The following is an 18,238-nucleotide window of genomic DNA, read 5'->3' as shown; positions in this document are numbered from 1 at the left end:
TATTTCACCTCTCGCCCGCAATTTTTACTCCCATAAGCTAACATAGAACCACATCGCAAATCGGTATCACATATTGAGCGCAAGGACTTACACAGCAAAAATGGAGAAATTTTACTCCATTTTTACCTCACCACACATAGGTAAGCACAGCAAGTCTTGCGCTGAGTTATTAGAGCACTGTAACCCCATGAAAATAGTAACTAACACCTAACGCATGCGCAATGTCTATCTCCCTCCTAAAAATAACTAACACCTAGCGCATGCGCAATATCTATCTACCTGTCGACCGCCAACCCACACCGCAATAACTAATAAATAATATTAACCCCTAATCCGCCAACCCCCACATTGCAAAACATCTAATTAACCTACTAACCCCTAATTCACCTACCCCCCACAACGCCGTATACCTAATAAAGTGATTAACCCCTAGACCGTCATCACCCCACAAAGCAATATACCTTAATAAACTATTAACCCCTAATCTACCATTCACCCATATCGCAAAGTACCTATTAAAACTATTAACCCCTAAACTGCCATCCCCCACCAACGCAATAAACTTAATTAACCTATTAACCCCTAACCTGCCATTAATCCACATCGCAACAAACCTAATAAATCTATTAACCCCTAATCCACCAAACCCCCACAATGCAAATAACTAATTAAATTACTAAGCCCCCTAACCTAACACCCCCTAAATTAACCCAAATTACCTAAATTAAAAAATACTAAGTTACAAACAATTAAAATAAAAAAGCTAACATTACTTAAAAATAAAAAAAACTAACATTAATCTAAGATTACAAAAGTTAAAAAACATTACAGAAAATGAAAAACCAAATTATCAAAAATAAAAAAATTAAACCTAATCCCTATGAAAATAAAAAAGCCCCCCAACCCCCCCCCAATCTAATGCTAAACACTAAAAAATCCTAAACTACCCATTGCCCCTAAAGGGGCATTTGTATGGGCATTGCCCTTAAAAGGGCATTCAGCTCTTTTTCAAAGTCCCATTAAATCCCTAATCTAAAAAAAACAAAAAAACAAAACAATTAAAAAAAATACAGATTCCTTTAAAGTGATGGTACATTTGCCTCCATAACTTTACATATTCTGAAAGCTCTTGTCATTACTAGCATATTGATTTATTTTTTTCAAAACTCAATGAAACTTCTAAAAATCAGCCCTTTATTCAGGCTCCGTTACCTGATTCAATGCAGCCCCTGTCAGAGATTTTCTGATTGTGGTATTTGATTGGCATCTCTTTCAGCCAATAGGAGCCTCACCATGCGCCCCATGGATTTTACTCACAGCACGCTCCCGTGCTTGTAACTCTGCCTGTAAGTAAAACTGTGCATGCGCAACTAAATACACTATTTGCGCAAATAAAACAGGGAGGCTGCTAAAGGGTACAGGTATTTAGTTGCGCAAATAGCGTATTGAGTTGCGCATGCGCAGTTTTACTTCCAGGCAGCGTTACAAGCACGGGAGCGTGCTGTGAGTAAAATCCATGGGGCGCATGGTGAGGTTCCACGCAAAACGGGAAGCCCTGGCAATGCCTGTCACTCTACAGGCACGATCGCCAGGGTAGGAGCGGGTGGGAGCCCCCAGATCTCCCTCAAGGTGGGAGAGTGCTAGTGACGGCTCTGAGCCATCATTAGCACCAGAGTGGGAAACTCTGTGACGGCTCAGAGCTGTCACTAGCACTCAAAGGGTTCAATTCAAATCAGTCAATAGGATGAGAGTTACTGAAATCATATTGGCTGATTTAAATTTAAATTTTTTGGTGTTTTTTTTTTTTAGATTAGTAATTAGGCTTAGTAATTTAATTAGTTATTTGCGTTGTGGGGGTTTGGCAGTTTAGGGGTTAATAGTTTTATAAGGATTATTACATTGTGTGGGTTTTGCGGTTTAGGGGTTAATAGTTTTATTAGGATTATTGCGTTATGTGGGTTTGGCGGATTAGGGGGTTAATAGATTTATAAGGTTTGTTGCGATGTGGGTTAATGGCGGATTGGGGTTAATAGTTTTAATAGGTACTTTGCTATGTGGGTTAATGGCAGATTAGGGGTTAATAGTTTTAATAGGGATTTTGCGATGTGGGTAAATGGCGGATTAGGGGTTAATACATTTATTAGGTAGTTTGCGATGTTGGGGTTGGCGGATTTAGGGGTTAATACATTTATTAGGTAGATCGCGATGTGGGTGAATGGCGGATTAGGGGTTAATAGTTTAATTAGGCATATTGCGTTGTGGGGGGTTGTCGGTTTAGGGGTTAATACTTTTATTATTAGTTCTGATGTTGGTTTGATGGCGCATATAGGGGTTTTATATGTCGGGTTTATTTTTGGGAGGCGGGTTAGACTTTAAGGGAGATTTCACTTTTTTTCTTTCTTAGGCGCCGGAAGTTTCTAAAGTGCCGTAAGTCACTGGCGACTCCAGAAATTTGTATTTACACTTATTTCTGGACATTGCTAGTTTATCCGACTTACGGCACTGTATGAACTGCCGGCGGGGTTTATGTGATACCCCGATGTGCAAGGTGAAATTACGGGCAGCACGGGTTTCAGCAGTTACGCTGAAGCTTGCGCCGCATATGTAATCTCGCCCTTGGTATCAAGAAGTTCTAATTATGAGCCTGGTTTTAAACATTGCTTACAACTCTGAACTACAATTACTAATTTGGATGAAAAGTAATATATACTTACACATAAAAATATAGTCAATTACATAACTCCATCTAGGCCTGCAGATCAAAATAATTTTTTAATTGAAAACAAAAGGGTTGCCCTTAATTTAAAATAATTTTTTAAAATTCTTTGACCAAATCACTTTACCTAGCTAAAAAAGCACCTAACACTGCAAATAACTATTGTGTATTTCCCAATCATAGGCACTAACATTGATTTTTATAATCCGGGCAGGTGCTACAATAGAGGCAGCCCCCACAAACATCCTAATTAGTATTCTGGAGCTGATGATGGGCACTTGTAGGAGCCAAACCTCTAAATGTAGGCACTATTTAGGCAATGTACAATGCAGCATATATTGTTGTCTGTGTACAGGTACTCTGCATTAATTATACAATGCAGCATGTTTATTAACGTATAGATGCCTTGCGTTATCGTATAGTGCAGAGTTGTGTTTATTAGTGTATAGATGCCTTGTATTATTATATAGCGCAGAGTGTTATGTTTATTAGTGTATAGATGCCTTGCATTATCATATAGTCCAGTGTTGTGTTTATTGGTGTATAGATGCCTTGTATTATTATATAGTGCAGAGTGTTGTGTTTATTACTGTATCAATGCTTTGTATTATCATATAGTGTAGTGATGTGCTTATAGGTGGATAGATGCCTTGCATTATTATATAGTGCAGAGTGTTGTGTTTATTGGTGTATAGAAGCCTTGCATTATTATATAGTGCAGAGTGTTGTGTTTATTGGTGTATAGATGCCTTGCATTATTATATAGTGCAGAGTGTTGTGTTTATTAGTGTATAGGTGCCCTGTATTATCATATAGTGAAGTGATGTGCTTATTGGTGTATAGATGCCTTGCATTATCATACAGTGCAGAGTGTTGTGGTTATTGGTGTATAGCCGCTTGCATTATCATATAGTGCAGTGCTGTGTTTATTAGTGTATAGATGCCTTGCATTATTATATAGTGCAGAGTGTTGTGTTTATAGGTGTATAGATGCCTTGTATTTTATAGTGCAGAGTGTTGAGTTTATTAGTGTATAGATGCCTTGCATTATCATATAGTGCAGAGTGTTGTGTTTATTGGTGTATAGATGCCTTGCATTATCATACAGTACAGAGTGTTGTGTTTATTAGTGTATAGATGCCTTGCATTATCATAGCGTGCAGAGTGTTGTGTTTATTAGTGTATAGATGCCTTGCATTATCATATAGTTCAGAGTGTTGTGTTTATTGGTGTAAAAATGCCTTGCATTATCATACAGTACAGAGTGTTGTGTTTATTAGTGTATAGATGCCTTGCATTATCATATAGTACAGAGCGTTGTGTTTTTTAGTATATAGATGCATTGAATTATCATATACTGCAGAGTGTTGTGTTTATTGCTGTATAGATGCCTTGTATTATTATATAGTGCAGAGTGTTGTGTTTATTAGTGTATAGATGCCTTGCATTATCACAAAGTGTAGAGTGTTGTGTTTATTAGTGTATAGATTCCTTGCATTATCATATAGTGCTGAGTGGTGTGTTTATTAGTGTATAGATGCCTTGCATTATCATATAGTGCAGAGTGTTGTGTTTATTGGTGTATAGATGCCTTGTATTATTATATAGTGCAGAGTGTTGTGTTTATAGGTGTATAGATGCCTTGTATTATATAGTGCAGAGTGTTGAGTTTATTAGTGCATAGATGCCTTGCATTATCATATAGTGCAGAGTGTTGTGTTTATTTGTATATAGATGCATTGCATTATCATATAGTGCAGAATGTTGTGTTTATTGGTGTATAGATGCCTTGTATTATCATATAGTGCAGAGTGATGTATTTATTAGTGTATAGATGCCTTGCATTATCAGATAGTACAGAGCGTTGTGTTTATTAGTATATAGATGCATTGCATTATCATTATCAATTTTTGGTGTAGACTGTCCCTTTAATTGCAGCCATTTCTAGCATTCACATAGCCCACAGGCTATTAGTAGGTACATCACTCTGAGGTACATCATAGCCAGGGGACATACACATGTAACAGACTAATTTCACCTTTATTACACAGAGTTTTTATACTTAGTCTATTAATTATAGAAACATTATTATTTGGTAGTAGATGCTTTATTCTTATTCAGCTAATTGACCTGTGACTTTCATCTCAATGCAACCTTATACCCTCTGTTATATACACAGTATTACCACTGTGGAATGAATTACCACAGCAGTTGCAGTTAGTAACTGTGCTATTTCCTTTTCTTTTTTTAAATTCCTCAACTGCTCCTTTGTTGCTGAGTGCAACTGCTATTTTTCAAATGTCTTATTACTGACGAGTGACATATTTTTATTAAAGGGACAGTCTACACCAGATGTTTTATTTTTTTAAAAGATAGATAATCCCTTTTTTACCCATTCCCCAGTTTTGCATAACCAACACTGTTATATTAATATACTTTTTACCTCTGTGATTACCTTGTATCTAAGCCTCTGCGGACTGCCCCCTTATCTCAGTGCTTTTGATAGACATGCAGTTTACCCAACCAGTGCAGACTCCTAAATAACTCCACGGGAGTGAGCACAATGTTATCTATATGACACACATGAACTAGTACTGTCTAACTGTGAAAAACTTTCAAAAAGCTCTGAGCTAGGAGGCGGTTTTCAACGGTTTAAAAATCAGTTTGAGGCTCCCTAAGTTTAGCTTTTCAAAAATGCCACCAAGAGAACAAAGCAAATTTGATGATAAAAGTAAATTGGAAAGTTGTTTACAATTGCATGCCCTATCTGAATCATGAAAGTTTAATTTGAACTAGGCTGTCCCTTTAAGTGTTATGCAGAACTACATTTTTATTCAGTGCAATATTATTTACTATTCTTACAAAAGGAGGTTTCCCCTTTAAAAGACTACTAAAGTCAAAATGAAATACAATTTAACAAAGGTCCAATTCACATCCATTATCTAAATATGAACATTTTATAATTTAATATTTTATTATTAGTAGTAGAGCACCAACAGATTCTACAGCGCTAAAAACATGGGTCTAATATGCAAGGTAACAATTATGGGCTAGATTACAAGTGGAGTGCTAAATAATTGTGGGAGCACAATAATTAACAAGCCATTAAAAGCTGCCTAATAAATTGAGCCCAATGAGATATCTCTTAACTCTTTAAATAGTCATATTTTGGCTTTTTCTTTTCATACTACAGGAAGGATGCTAAGTGTCTTGACATCTAGGCTTTGTTCTTGCTTAATCAGGATATATCCAATGTCTAAACCAATTTCTTCTCTTTGGAACATTAATTTGTTTTGGTTTTTACAAGCTTTACGGGTTTCTGTTCGAGAACTTTGGACATTTATCCTCTGTCTTGGAAGTTTTTTGCTGTTTTTATCAATATCTACAGCTGGAAGACTTTCTGAATTTTTTGCTCTTTCTTGCGAACTTTCATCAATATAATTTTTTTCCTAAAGGGATTTTTTCAATTACAAAGGTTTTAGACATTCCTTTAATTTGTTTGTCCTTTAGTCCATGTGAAGTTCAGGGGGCTATAGCAGTGTCTTTTAGCTTTTTGGCTAAATCTCATGACTACCAAGGTTTACTTGGAGGTGAGATAGTTTTTTTCCAAAATGCATTATTGCTAATTTTTCTAGATCAGTTTCCTCTTCTTGGATTTCATACTTTTTCTAAATTCTACCACTTTGATGTGTTTGGTAGGAAAGTCCTCCAGGCAGCAGTGTCTGGTATTTAGGTGCCTACTTTAAATCATTTTTGTTCCTCCCATGTCATGATCCGGTGTACAACCGTTCAGGAGACAAACCCTCGTAGCAGTGGTAGGGAGTTGGAGAAACCAACCCTTGACCCGGGAATCAGTATCCTTGACATGGATAGTTGTGATTATGCATTGAGTTATTGCAGGGTTCAAGAGCTGGAAAACACATATCTCCAACATATTCAGGCTCCGTAGAATACAGGTAGTATTGAGCATCAGAGTACATGACTGCAGACTTGACAGACAGCAAAAGATCCTGGCAACTAAGACATGCTGCAGGACACAGAGTGTACAATATGGCTGAGGCAGACGACTGAAAATCACAATAATAGTTACCTGGTAATTGTAATGTTGTAGGATTCAAAATGTATGATATAGCTGGAGTAAATGACTGAATAATAACAGAAATACAAATTAGTAGCTGCGGGATTCAGAGTACATGCAGTAGCTGAAGCAGATGACTGGATAATAACAACAAACAAATTGGTAACTGAAATATAATGCAGAGTTTAGACATAGCATAATACAGCTGTAGCAGATGACTGAATGTACACAGCAATAAAGACTTATAACTGAGATTTGTTTCAGAGTTCAGAGCATACAAAATAGTTGTGTCCAGGAAACAAAGCAGAATAAATCTGGGTATTTGCAGTTAGTAGAAAACAGGCAAAGGTCACCAGGCAGGACAGTAAACTTGGAACAGACACAGAGAGATCTGCTTTCAGAAACCACATCAAAGCTGGTTAACCTATTCTTGAGGGTTTCCTGAATAGAGGCTGCAGGAATCAGGTAGAGGATGATTAATTAGGAAGGTAAAGTTCCAGCAGTAGAATTAATTAAGGTTACGCCCCAATTAGCCTGATTGACAGGAGAAGAGAAACTTAAAGTGGCAGCAACAGCATGCAAGCAGGCATAACAACCCAATTACTTTTGGACTCCACAACTTGGGTAATAGTTGCCAGGAGTAATGGCTCATGCATTCTCACCACCTTATAAAAGAAAACAAAATGTATGCTTACCTGATAGATTCATTTCTTTCATGGTGGTGAGACCCATGAGACCCGCCCATTTTAATTTTTTACTTAGTTCATTTTTTTCTGGCAGCATTTTTAGTTTGCACCTCATTTTTCCTACTTTGTTGTTTCCTACTTCTCCTTTCTTGGCTATACAGTAGACTGGAATACCAGAGAGGTGGGAAGGATTAAAGGGACAGTATAAGCCAATTTTCATATAACTGCATGTAATAGACACTACTATAAAGAATAATATGCACCGATACTTTATATAAAAATCCAGTATAAAACCGTTTAAAAACTTACTCCCAATTTAGCTCTGTTAAAAAGGTTACTGGAACACCCACTGCAAGTGGGAAAAACAGACAAATGCATCCCCCTCCCCCTTCCTCTGCATATGAAAAGGCTCTTTACACAAACAGGAGCAAGCTGGAGTAGGTATACGTCGGTATTCTCCTAAAACGTTGGGGCTTGGTTAGGAGTCTGAAAATCAGAGCAATGTTATTTAAAAATAAGCAAAACTATACATTTTTTTTTAACTGTATGGGCTATATAAATGGATCATCTAAAAAACATTTATGCAAAGGAAAAATTGAGTGTATAATGTCCCTTTAAGTGTTCTAGGAGCTCAGGGAATCTTTGCCTCCTCCTAGTGGCCAGATGTTGAATCCCAGGGGTAATGGACTCTCAACACAATGAAAACAATGAATTGATCAGTTGAGCATACATTTATTTATATTTTTATTTGTTCTGATGAAACAATGAACCCAATTTTTCATGATTCGGGAAGAGCATGCAATTTTAAACAACTTTCCAATTTACTTCTATCATCTAATTTGCTTCATTATCTTGATATCCTTTGTTGAAAAGTATATCTAAATAGGCTATGGAGATGCTGATTGGTGGCTGCACATAGATGCCTAGTGTTATTGGCTTATTTATGTGCATTGTTGTTTCTTCAACAAAAGGATAACAAGATAATGAAGCAAATTAGATAATAGAAGTAAATTGGAATGTTGTTTAAAATTGTAATTTTTTTTTAAACATCTTATTAAAAGGATGTTGTACTTAAAAGTTGTCTTATATAAATGATACTGTATAAACATGTTGAAATTGTGTTTTGTGCTTCCAAGTGTGAAGTACAAGCTGTTTAAATTAATTAGTTGTGTACTTCCTACTAATGCTGAATAGCTGATAGGTGCTTCCTGCTAATGCTGATTGGCTGAAAGGTATATCCTATTAATGCTGACAGGTACTTTATACTAATTCTGATTGGCTAATAGGTACTCCCTACTAATGATCATGTTTAATTGCTGCTTTTTCATATCAAAGAAAGAAGAATTTTAATAGAGTGCCCCATTAAGTGGAAAATTCTATTTAGGAAGTATTTAGTAGTCATGAATTTCCCATTTATGTATGTTTGAGTAAGAGGTTAAGCTTGCATTGTCAATAGTATTTTTGCCTTTGAATGTGAAAATATGGTATATATGTTCTGCTTGGGCATGTGTTTTATTTATATATATATATATATATACACATGTTAATTTATTCCCCCTCCATCTTTTGGAACCTATTAGCTTTTTTTTATGTCACCTTATTTTCCTCTCACAACAGGGGAAGAAGTTGGCGTCATGCATGGATAATGTGACAGATATACGTTGGTCAGATGGAGAATCATCGCGGTCCGTAAATTCCTATGCTTGTCAATCCATATTACTACCATCAGATACTGCTGGGCATATGTCACTGGTGTCATCACAACCAGTTAGCATTGCTGATCGCTTAATAGGTGAGAACATGACATTTTTTATTAGTATTAGTGCTGAAAAGATTTTGTTATACTGCTAGTTATTGATTCATGTTTTTTTGTTTTTTTTCCAGGTGTGACAACTAAGACAACTCTTTTTAATATCTCATCTCCTCCGGAGCTGTTTTCACCAGAGAATCCTGGTATAAAAGATGTAATATTTTATTACAGGTAATCATTTTAGTTTCTTTCATGTTACACTCAGATCTCTAATATTTGTTTACAGTGAAAGTATAGGCAAAAGTAATTAACCAGTAAAACCTCCTTTCTTAAAAAGCTATATCCCTACACTAGAGGCAGAGACACTGAACGCAAACCAAGTACACCACCTTATAACAGCATATTTTATGGCAAGTCACCACCACAGAAGAAATCTAGACATCACATGTGGGATTAAAGTCCAGACCACTTGGATGAGGCCAGGCCCGGTGCTTGCATAAGGCAGCTGCCTTAGTGCACCCCAGCAGTGCGACGCAAAATTGGAGCAGTGATTTTTTTTTATTTATTTTTTTACATTTTAGCAGTGGTGGAACTTCCAGGGTCCCAAAGGTCGCATAATCCATTTGCAGCCACCGGGCCCTGGAAATCTGCCACTTGGTAGGGCCCAGCAGGTCTGAAAATCAGAGCAATATTATTTAAAAATAAGCAAAACTATACATTTTTTAAAAAAACTAAACTGTATGGGCTATAATGGATCATCTACAAAACATTTATGCAAAGAAAAATCTAGTGTATTATGTCCCTTTAAGCCAATTAGTGCTGTGTTGTTAGAATCCACGGGCGTCAGCACAATGTTATCTATATGGTTCACATGAACTAGCTTCCCCTGATGTCAAAAAGCAAATACAAAAGCATGTGATCATGGGGCTGTCTTTAGGGACTTAGAAACAGACAGAAAGAGGTCTAAAGGTTATGAAGTATGTTAATATAACCATGTTGGTCGTGCAAAGCTGGAAATGGGTAATAAAGGCATTTTCTATCTTTTTAAACAATACAAATTTTTGTGTTGACTGTCCCTTTAAATGCACTCTTCTATGCTGAAACCCAGGAGTCATGGGATAACATTAATACAGCAAGTCTAATGTATAGTTTTGAATGTCATATGTATATGCATTTATTATTTAATCTGTATCACTATGTTTTTATATTTCTGAAATATTAAAATTAAAAAAATTTTTAAAAAAATATTCATATAAATATTAACTTTTTTTAAAAGGGTTTAAAGGTATATGGTATATGACAAGGTATTTGAATGAAAAGGGCTATAATGAATATATATGTCTAAATATGTGTATGGGTGTATATATATATATATATATATATATGTGTGTGTGTGTGTGTGTGTGTGTATATATGTATATATGTATATAAGACCCTGAAACTGAGCTGCAGCACAGTGGGCAAGGCCATACAGCGGTTTCACAGGACAGGTTTCACTCAGAACAGGCCACGCCATGGTCGACCAAAGAAGTTGAGTGCACATGCTCAGCGTCATATCCAGAGGTTGTCTTTGGGAAACAGACGTATGAGTGCCGCCAGCATTGCTGAAGAGGTTGAAGGGGTGAGGGGTCAGCCTGTCACTGCTCAAACCGTACGCCGCACACTGTATCAAATTGTTCTGCATGGCTGTAGTCCAAGAAGGAAGCCTCTTCTATAGATGATGCACAAGAAAGCCCGCAAACAGTTTGCTGAAGACAAGCAGACTAAGGACATGGATTACTGGAACCATGTCCTGTGGTCCGATGAAACCAAGATAAATTTATTTGGTTCAGATGGTGTCAAGCGTGTGTGGCGGCAACCAGGTGAAGAGTACAAAGACAAGTGTGTCTTGCCCACAGTCAAGCATGGTGGTGGGAGTGTCATGGTCTGGGCCTGCATAAGTGCTGCCGGCACTGGGGAGCTACAGTTCATTGAGGGAACCATGAATACCAACATGTACTGTGACATACTGAAGCAGAGTATGATCCCCTCCCTTCAGAGACTGGGCCGCAGGGCAGTATTCCAACATGATAACGACCCCAAACACACCTGCAAAACGACCACTGCCTTGCTAAAGAAGCTGAGGGTAAAGGTGATGGACTGGCCAAGCCTGTCTCCAGACCTACACCCTATTGAGCATCGGTGAGGCATCCTCAAACAGAAGGTGGGGGAGCGCAAGGTCTCTAACATCCACCAGCTCCGGGATGTTGTCATGGAGGAGTGGAAGAGGACTCCAGTGGCAACCTGTGAAGCTCTGGTGAACTCCATGCCCAAAGAGGGTTAAGGCAGTGCTGAAAAATAATGGTGGCCACACAAAATATAGACACTTTGGGCCCAATTTTGACATTTCCACTTAGGGGTGTACTCACTTTTGTTGCCAATGGTTTAGACATTAATGGCTGTGTGTTGAGTTATTTTTAGGGGACAGCAAATTTACCCTGTTATACAGGCTGTACACTCACTACTTTACATTGTAGCAAAGTGTCATTTCTTCAGTGTTGTCACATGAAAAGATATAATAAAATATTTACAAAAATGTGAGGGGTATACTCACTTTTGTGAGATACTGTATATAAATATATATAAATGTGTATATACAGTATAACTGTTTTAATCAATTTAAATATGTAATATTTAATTATGTGTTTAAGTGTGTATGTACTGCAAGTATTTTACATTCCAATGTTCTTCACATAGTAGAAAATGTTTTTAGTATTTTAAATAGATATTCCTATATATATATCTGTATATATTTATACCTGTATGTATGTATGTATATATATATATATATATATATATATATATATATACATAAATATATATATATATTACAAAAATGTAATCACATATATATATATATATATATATATATATATATATATATATATATATATATATATATATATATATATATAAAAATATATATTTAAAAATAATAAGAACATTTTCTTCTATGTGAAGAAGATTGGAATGTAAAATATGCATAGCTACCTTCGACATAGAAGGTCTAATGCGGTGTTGGGTTAGCGTACAAGCAATAAATGTTAATTTTTGTTAGTTTTTTTAAAAGCATTAAATTAATAAAATTCTAGGGGGAGAAGAAGTTAGCATGGTCATGATATTTGAAGGACATTTTACTTTCAACTTGTAATATGTGCGCTAACCCGCCTGTGTTAAAAGCTTAAAGTAACCCTTTCTGTGCCTTTTATACCGTATTTCTGAAAATTTTGAGGTATAGAAGACTATTCCAAGGTCTCTGGTGCGATCTCCACTCTGGCTAGATGGACTACCATTCCTTTAGAAGACAGTATATCTTTCAAGGATCTAATAGACAGAATGCATGAAAGGCTTCACAGATGATCCTTCCAGCCGACAGGCTATATTTTTTTCCAGCTGTCAGTGTAGCATGCATTTCTGCAGCTACTGCAGTTTGGCGTAATAAAATTTCTGACCTTATTCCCATGAAGGTTCCCTTAAAGAAATTCAGTATCGCTTAAGGTTGGTCAAGACTACAAACAGTTTCATTTGTGATGCAGCTGTTAAAATTATAATGTGAAAAGTACTTCTTTGACTGTTCTGGCTAGCAGAGCTTTATTGCCATCGTCAGAGTCCAAACAGGCCAAAAAGCCTTCCCCTCTTCGCAATCTGAAGGTGCCACCCCCAAACCAGATGAATTTCTGATGGGGAGGGCAAATTGAGTCTTTTTCAGGAAGTTTGGAAAAAGTCAATTCAGGACCCTTGGGTACTGAACAACATTTCCCAGGGGTACCGCATAGGTTTTCCTCCTGTCTTATATTCCCAAGGATCCTTTAAAGGCCAGAGCTTTCTCAGCATCTGTATCAGACCTAGAAGCTATGGGAGTAATTACTCTGATGCCATTAGAGGAACAGAATCATGGGTTTTATTCCAACCTCAGTGTCCCAAAGGAAGAAGAGACTTTCATGCCCATAAAAACTCTTCTTTTGAAAGTTCCAACTTGCAAAATGGAGACAATTGAAACTATACTTCCTTCAGTACAGGAGGCTCAGTTTATGCCTACTATAGAGTTAACGTGTGGCACTTCCCTTTGGTCTGGCATTGGGACCAAGAATCTTCACAGAGGTTCTCAGAGCTCTTTTGTTAGTAGTGAGAGCTCAGAGGTTTGAGGTAGCTTCTTACCTAGAAGACATTCTGGTTCAGATTACCTCTCTTAAAATGGCAAAGGAACATACAAGCAAAGTTTTTCATTTCCTTTGTATTCACAGTTGGAAAATCAACTTCCCAAAGAGCTCTCTTATTCCTCAATCTGGGGTTTCATTCCTTGGTTTTGTAAAAGATTCAGTTTCAATTAGTCTGTCTCTCTTGGATCAATGTAGACAATCTGCATAAGGCATTTGATCTTCTTCAAATCTCTTCTCATTTTACCATCCTTCAATGTATGGTAGTTTTAAGAACCAACTATTCTGTCCTTCCTGAAGTGATATCTTCGGATAATATTAATGAGCATATTGTGTTTCCATCTCTCTTTCTAGCTCCAAAAACTCTAAAGAGAGATTGCTTCACAACTTGGATGTGGTCAGGGCCTTGACATTTTATCTTTAGCTTTCTTCTTTATTTATTAATTTCTCTGGTCTCTTAGTTTAAAACTTTGGTTTGTAAAACATAGTTGGTAGCGGGTAGATCTCAATGAGGGATCATGGGAAAGTGGGAGAAATAAAAGCTCTGTTATGTTGGGTGTCTTGCCTCCTCCTAGTGGACTGAACTTTAATCCCACATGTGATGGCTCATGGACTTTCACCTTTATGTAATAAATTAATTTATCAGGTAAGGATGAATTTTGTTTTGTAGCCCAAAAAATGTGCCTGCTTCAAGGAAGAGCCTTCTTACAGTATATCAGTCTGATCCATCTATGTCCCCTGTTCATGTACCGGTTGGGCACCTCTCCCTTTTGTTTTGTTATGTATGCAAATTATGACCTTTTATGACTTATCTCTGTAAGAGCAATGTGGGCATCAAGGAACTGTTGCCCACTGACCTAAATGGGTATGGATACACCTCAATGACAGAGCCCACAGAAGACTGAAAAGTAAGTCTTGGATTTGTAATATCTCTAGTTCAGAGGCAGATTGCCTGGTATTTTGCATCTGGTTTGCCTTTTTTTAGGTGAGACCAGACTGATATATTTCAGGGAAGTTTACTGTGAATTTACTCATAGATATACAAGGTTGGAAGTGGATGCGCTAGGGGAGTGTATGCCTATCTCTGGGAAATTTCCTCAAAAAGTTGCCAAAGAATATTAAATTAAAGGATGTGTGTGAGAGGGTGCTGATAAGTTAAAACACCAATAAAGGTATATATAAAAAGATCCCTTAATCTAATGTTATATATAACATCTAGCAGAAAAATGAAAATGGTATGTAAGACTCTGACCAGTACAAACCCTTTGAAATATCACATTCCCTTTTACAACACGGACCGATATTATATTTGTAATCCTATGATCACCTGGATAATGTGGTTACAAATTAATAATGGTAGAAGAATGCTATTTAAATAAATAAATAATATTTTTATAATCAGTCTTTTAGCGTCTTTTAGATGAGTAAAACACTCTCTTTACACAGCTCTTTCCATCTTTCAAAACTTCTGTATTTTTTTTTGCAAAGAAGCTATTTTTTTCAATAAAAATTATATATATTTTCTAGTGACAATTCCTTTAAAAATATCTATTTTGTAAAGAGAATTATTATTATTATTATTTTTTTAATAGTCTTTCAACTTTATGTTATTTACTTTATGTCTGCAATCAGACAGCTGTAGCCACCTGGGAAATTAAGATACATTAAATAAAGTACACATTTTTGGAAAGTACAGCCTTTGGCACATCAAATGAGGGGGGAGGGTCACATGTATTGCTAGCACAAAAATAAACAATGTAATAATAAGTAGAATATGGCTCTTTGCTAAAAATAAAATATTTTTTTATGCAAAACACCATATTCCATTAATTTGTTGCCCCCCTAAATTATGTGCTAGAGATACATGTAGCCCCTCATTTGATGCGCCAAAGTGTGTAATTTCTACAAATGTGTGCTTTGTGAACCATATTTTAATTTTCCAAGTGGCTAGAACTTTTTAATTGCAGACATCGCAATCTTGAAATCGTCTAAAAAAAACCCAGCCTTTTAACTTGTATGGGTTATGTCTGCAATCAGACACCTGTAGAAACCTGGGAAACTAAGATACATTAAATAAAGTACACATTTTTGGAAAGTACACCCCTTGGCGCATCAAATGAGGGGCTACATGTATTGATAGCACAAAAACAGACAATGTAATAATAAGTGGAATATGGCTCTTTGCATAGAATTTTATTTTTAAAGCAATGTAACTTATTCCATGAATTGCTGCGCACCCCAAATTCATGATAGAAATACTTGTAGCCCCTCATTTGATGCACCAAGCGGTGTACTTTTTGCAAATGTGTGCTTTGTGTACCCCATTTTAATTTCTCAGGTGGCTAGAACTGTTTAATTGCTGAAAACAGTACATATGTGAATGAATTACCGTCGTATCTAAAAGAACAGCGAGTTCAGGTATGCATACCCAAGCTCGCTGTTCTTTTACATACGACAGTAATTCCGTCACATATGGTTGAGCCAAGAGGTTCACGTGATATACACAGAAGTTGAAGCCGAACGCACACGCCGAGTAACAGTACACAGAAGAATCGGAAGGTGATACATGCCGTGGTGAACGGTAGGAAGAGCCTTATCCGTATCGGGTGATACTCCATGTGGTGAGTCTATTCAACCGACGACCCGAAGGTTTTGAGGCCTACTTTACAAATTGTCAACTGTACTGCATTCGATGGCACCAATACGATCGCCTAACATCGCGGCCGTGGACCTGAATACGCTCTCCATATTTATATAAAAAGCTGTCAAAAAGCTGCGCACCAAGTACGGGGCGATGAGCAGCGGACTGTTGTTAACTAACAGTCATCGATCTCGCTGCTATTCGGCTTTTTCCCAGCATTATTTATATACTGTCACTAAACACCGCCACTATACTAAACTGTTTAACCCCTATCCCGCTGCTCCCCGACCCCGCCGCAACTAAATAAAGTTATTAACCCCTATCCCGCCACTCCCGGAGCCCACCGCAACTCTAATAAACGTATTAACCCCTATTCTGCCGCTCCCCGACACCGCCGCAACTAACTAAATCTATTAACCCCTGGCCTCCCACATCACTACCACTTACTAAACCTATTAACCCCTAAACCGCCAGCCCCCCACATCGCCATAAACTAAATTAACCTATTAACCCCTAAACCTAACAACCCGCTAACTTTATATTAAATATTAACTCATCCCTATCTTATAATAAATTAAAACTTACCTTTAGATTTAAATTAAACTATATTAAACTAATAATTAATCTACCCTAACTATTATACTAAAATTACATTAAACTATATTAAACTAATAATTAATCTACCCTAACTGTTATACTAAAATTACATTAAACTACAAATTAAATTAAATATATTATATAGTTAAAAACTTAACCCTACTCAAATAATTTAAATCTACTATTAAAAATTACAAAGTTACAAAAAACTAACAAATAAGTTACACAAAATAACAAACACTAAGTTACAAAAAAAATAAACACTGTTACACAAAATAAAAAATAAATTATCAAATATTTAAACTAATTACACCTAATCTAAGAGCCCTATGAAAATAAAAAAAGCCCCCCCAAAATAAAAAAACCCTAGCCTACAATAAACTACCAATGGCCCTTAAAGGGCCTTTTGCTGGGCATTGCCTCAAAGAAATCAGCTCTTTTAGTTGTAAAAAAAATACAAATACCCCCCCAACAGTAAAACCCACCACCCATACAACCAAACCCCCAAATAAAACCCTAACTAAAAAAACCTAAGCTCCCCATTGCCCTGAAAAGGGCATTTGTATGGGCATTGCCCTTAAAAGGGCATTTAGCTCTTTTTCCTTGCCCGAACCCTAATCTAAAATTAAAACCCACCCAATAAACCCTTAAAAAAACCTAACACTAACCCCCGAAGATCCACTTACAGTTTCTGAAGACCCGACATCTACCTCAACAAAGCGGCAGAAGTCTTTATCCAAGCCGGCAGAAGTCTTCATCCAGACGGCATCTTCTATCTTCATCCATCCGGCGCGGAGCGGCTCCATCTTCAAGATATCCGGCGCGGAGCATCCTCTTCTTTTGACGTCTTCTTCCGAATGAAGATTCCTTTAAATTACGTCATCCAAGATGGTGTCCCTTTAATTCCGATTGGCTGATAGATTTCTATTAGCCAATCGGAATTAAGGTTGAAAAAATCCTATTGGCTGTTGCAATCAGCCAATAGGATTCAGCTTTCATCCTATTGGCTGATATAATTTTCAGATAGTGCCAAATTTGCATTCGGAACATCTGTAATGACGTAAGCATCTATCTGTGTCGGACTGAGACCGGCGGATCGTATGTTACGTCACAGATTTCAACTTTTGCCGGTCTGTAGGCTTTGATAAATAGGGTGAATCAGGCTCACCACAATTATGCTGCAGAATTCCAGCGTATTTGCGGTTGACGGCTTGATAAATAGGCCTCATTGTGTCATTAACAGCTCTGCCGTTCTCCAAGAACATTGTTTCTCTAAGCATATTGTCTTTTAAGAAATTGTTTCCTAACTTTTTGGACATAATTTTCTTTTAACTTCTTTTTGAACTTCTAAGAGGAGTTTAAAGGAACTTTTAATGAACTTTTTACTGCACTCAGATTAATGGTGGTATATCGGAAGACTGATACATATGTTGTATGCACATTAACGTTTTTTAGATTTTTTTTAGATATATAAGTGTTTTACTTATTTGCATATTATCTCTTTAGCTTAGCGCTATATTAAATATGTTTCACTATATTTTGATTTTTTGCTTTATCATTTTAGAGGTTTAAGT

The 18,238-nt window shown here is 36.7% G+C and overlaps 1 protein-coding gene across 1 annotated transcript in view; it reads left to right on the top strand.

Moving 5' to 3' along the window:
* ELAPOR1 (endosome-lysosome associated apoptosis and autophagy regulator 1) overlaps nucleotides 1–18,238 on the top strand; it is a 78,575-nt gene that overhangs the window by 31,661 nt on the left and 28,676 nt on the right. The window contains exons 14-15 of the mRNA XM_053704735.1: nucleotides 9,098–9,272; nucleotides 9,365–9,461. Of these exons, the coding sequence (XP_053560710.1) occupies nucleotides 9,098–9,272; nucleotides 9,365–9,461 (272 nt within the window). The remainder of the gene's footprint in view (nucleotides 1–9,097; nucleotides 9,273–9,364; nucleotides 9,462–18,238) is intronic.

The sequence above is a fragment of the Bombina bombina genome, chromosome 3, assembly GCF_027579735.1.
Source record: "Bombina bombina isolate aBomBom1 chromosome 3, aBomBom1.pri, whole genome shotgun sequence".
NCBI lineage: Eukaryota > Metazoa > Chordata > Amphibia > Anura > Bombinatoridae > Bombina > Bombina bombina.
Note: the sequence above shows the minus strand (reverse complement) of the source record. Positions and strands in the feature narration are given on the sequence as shown.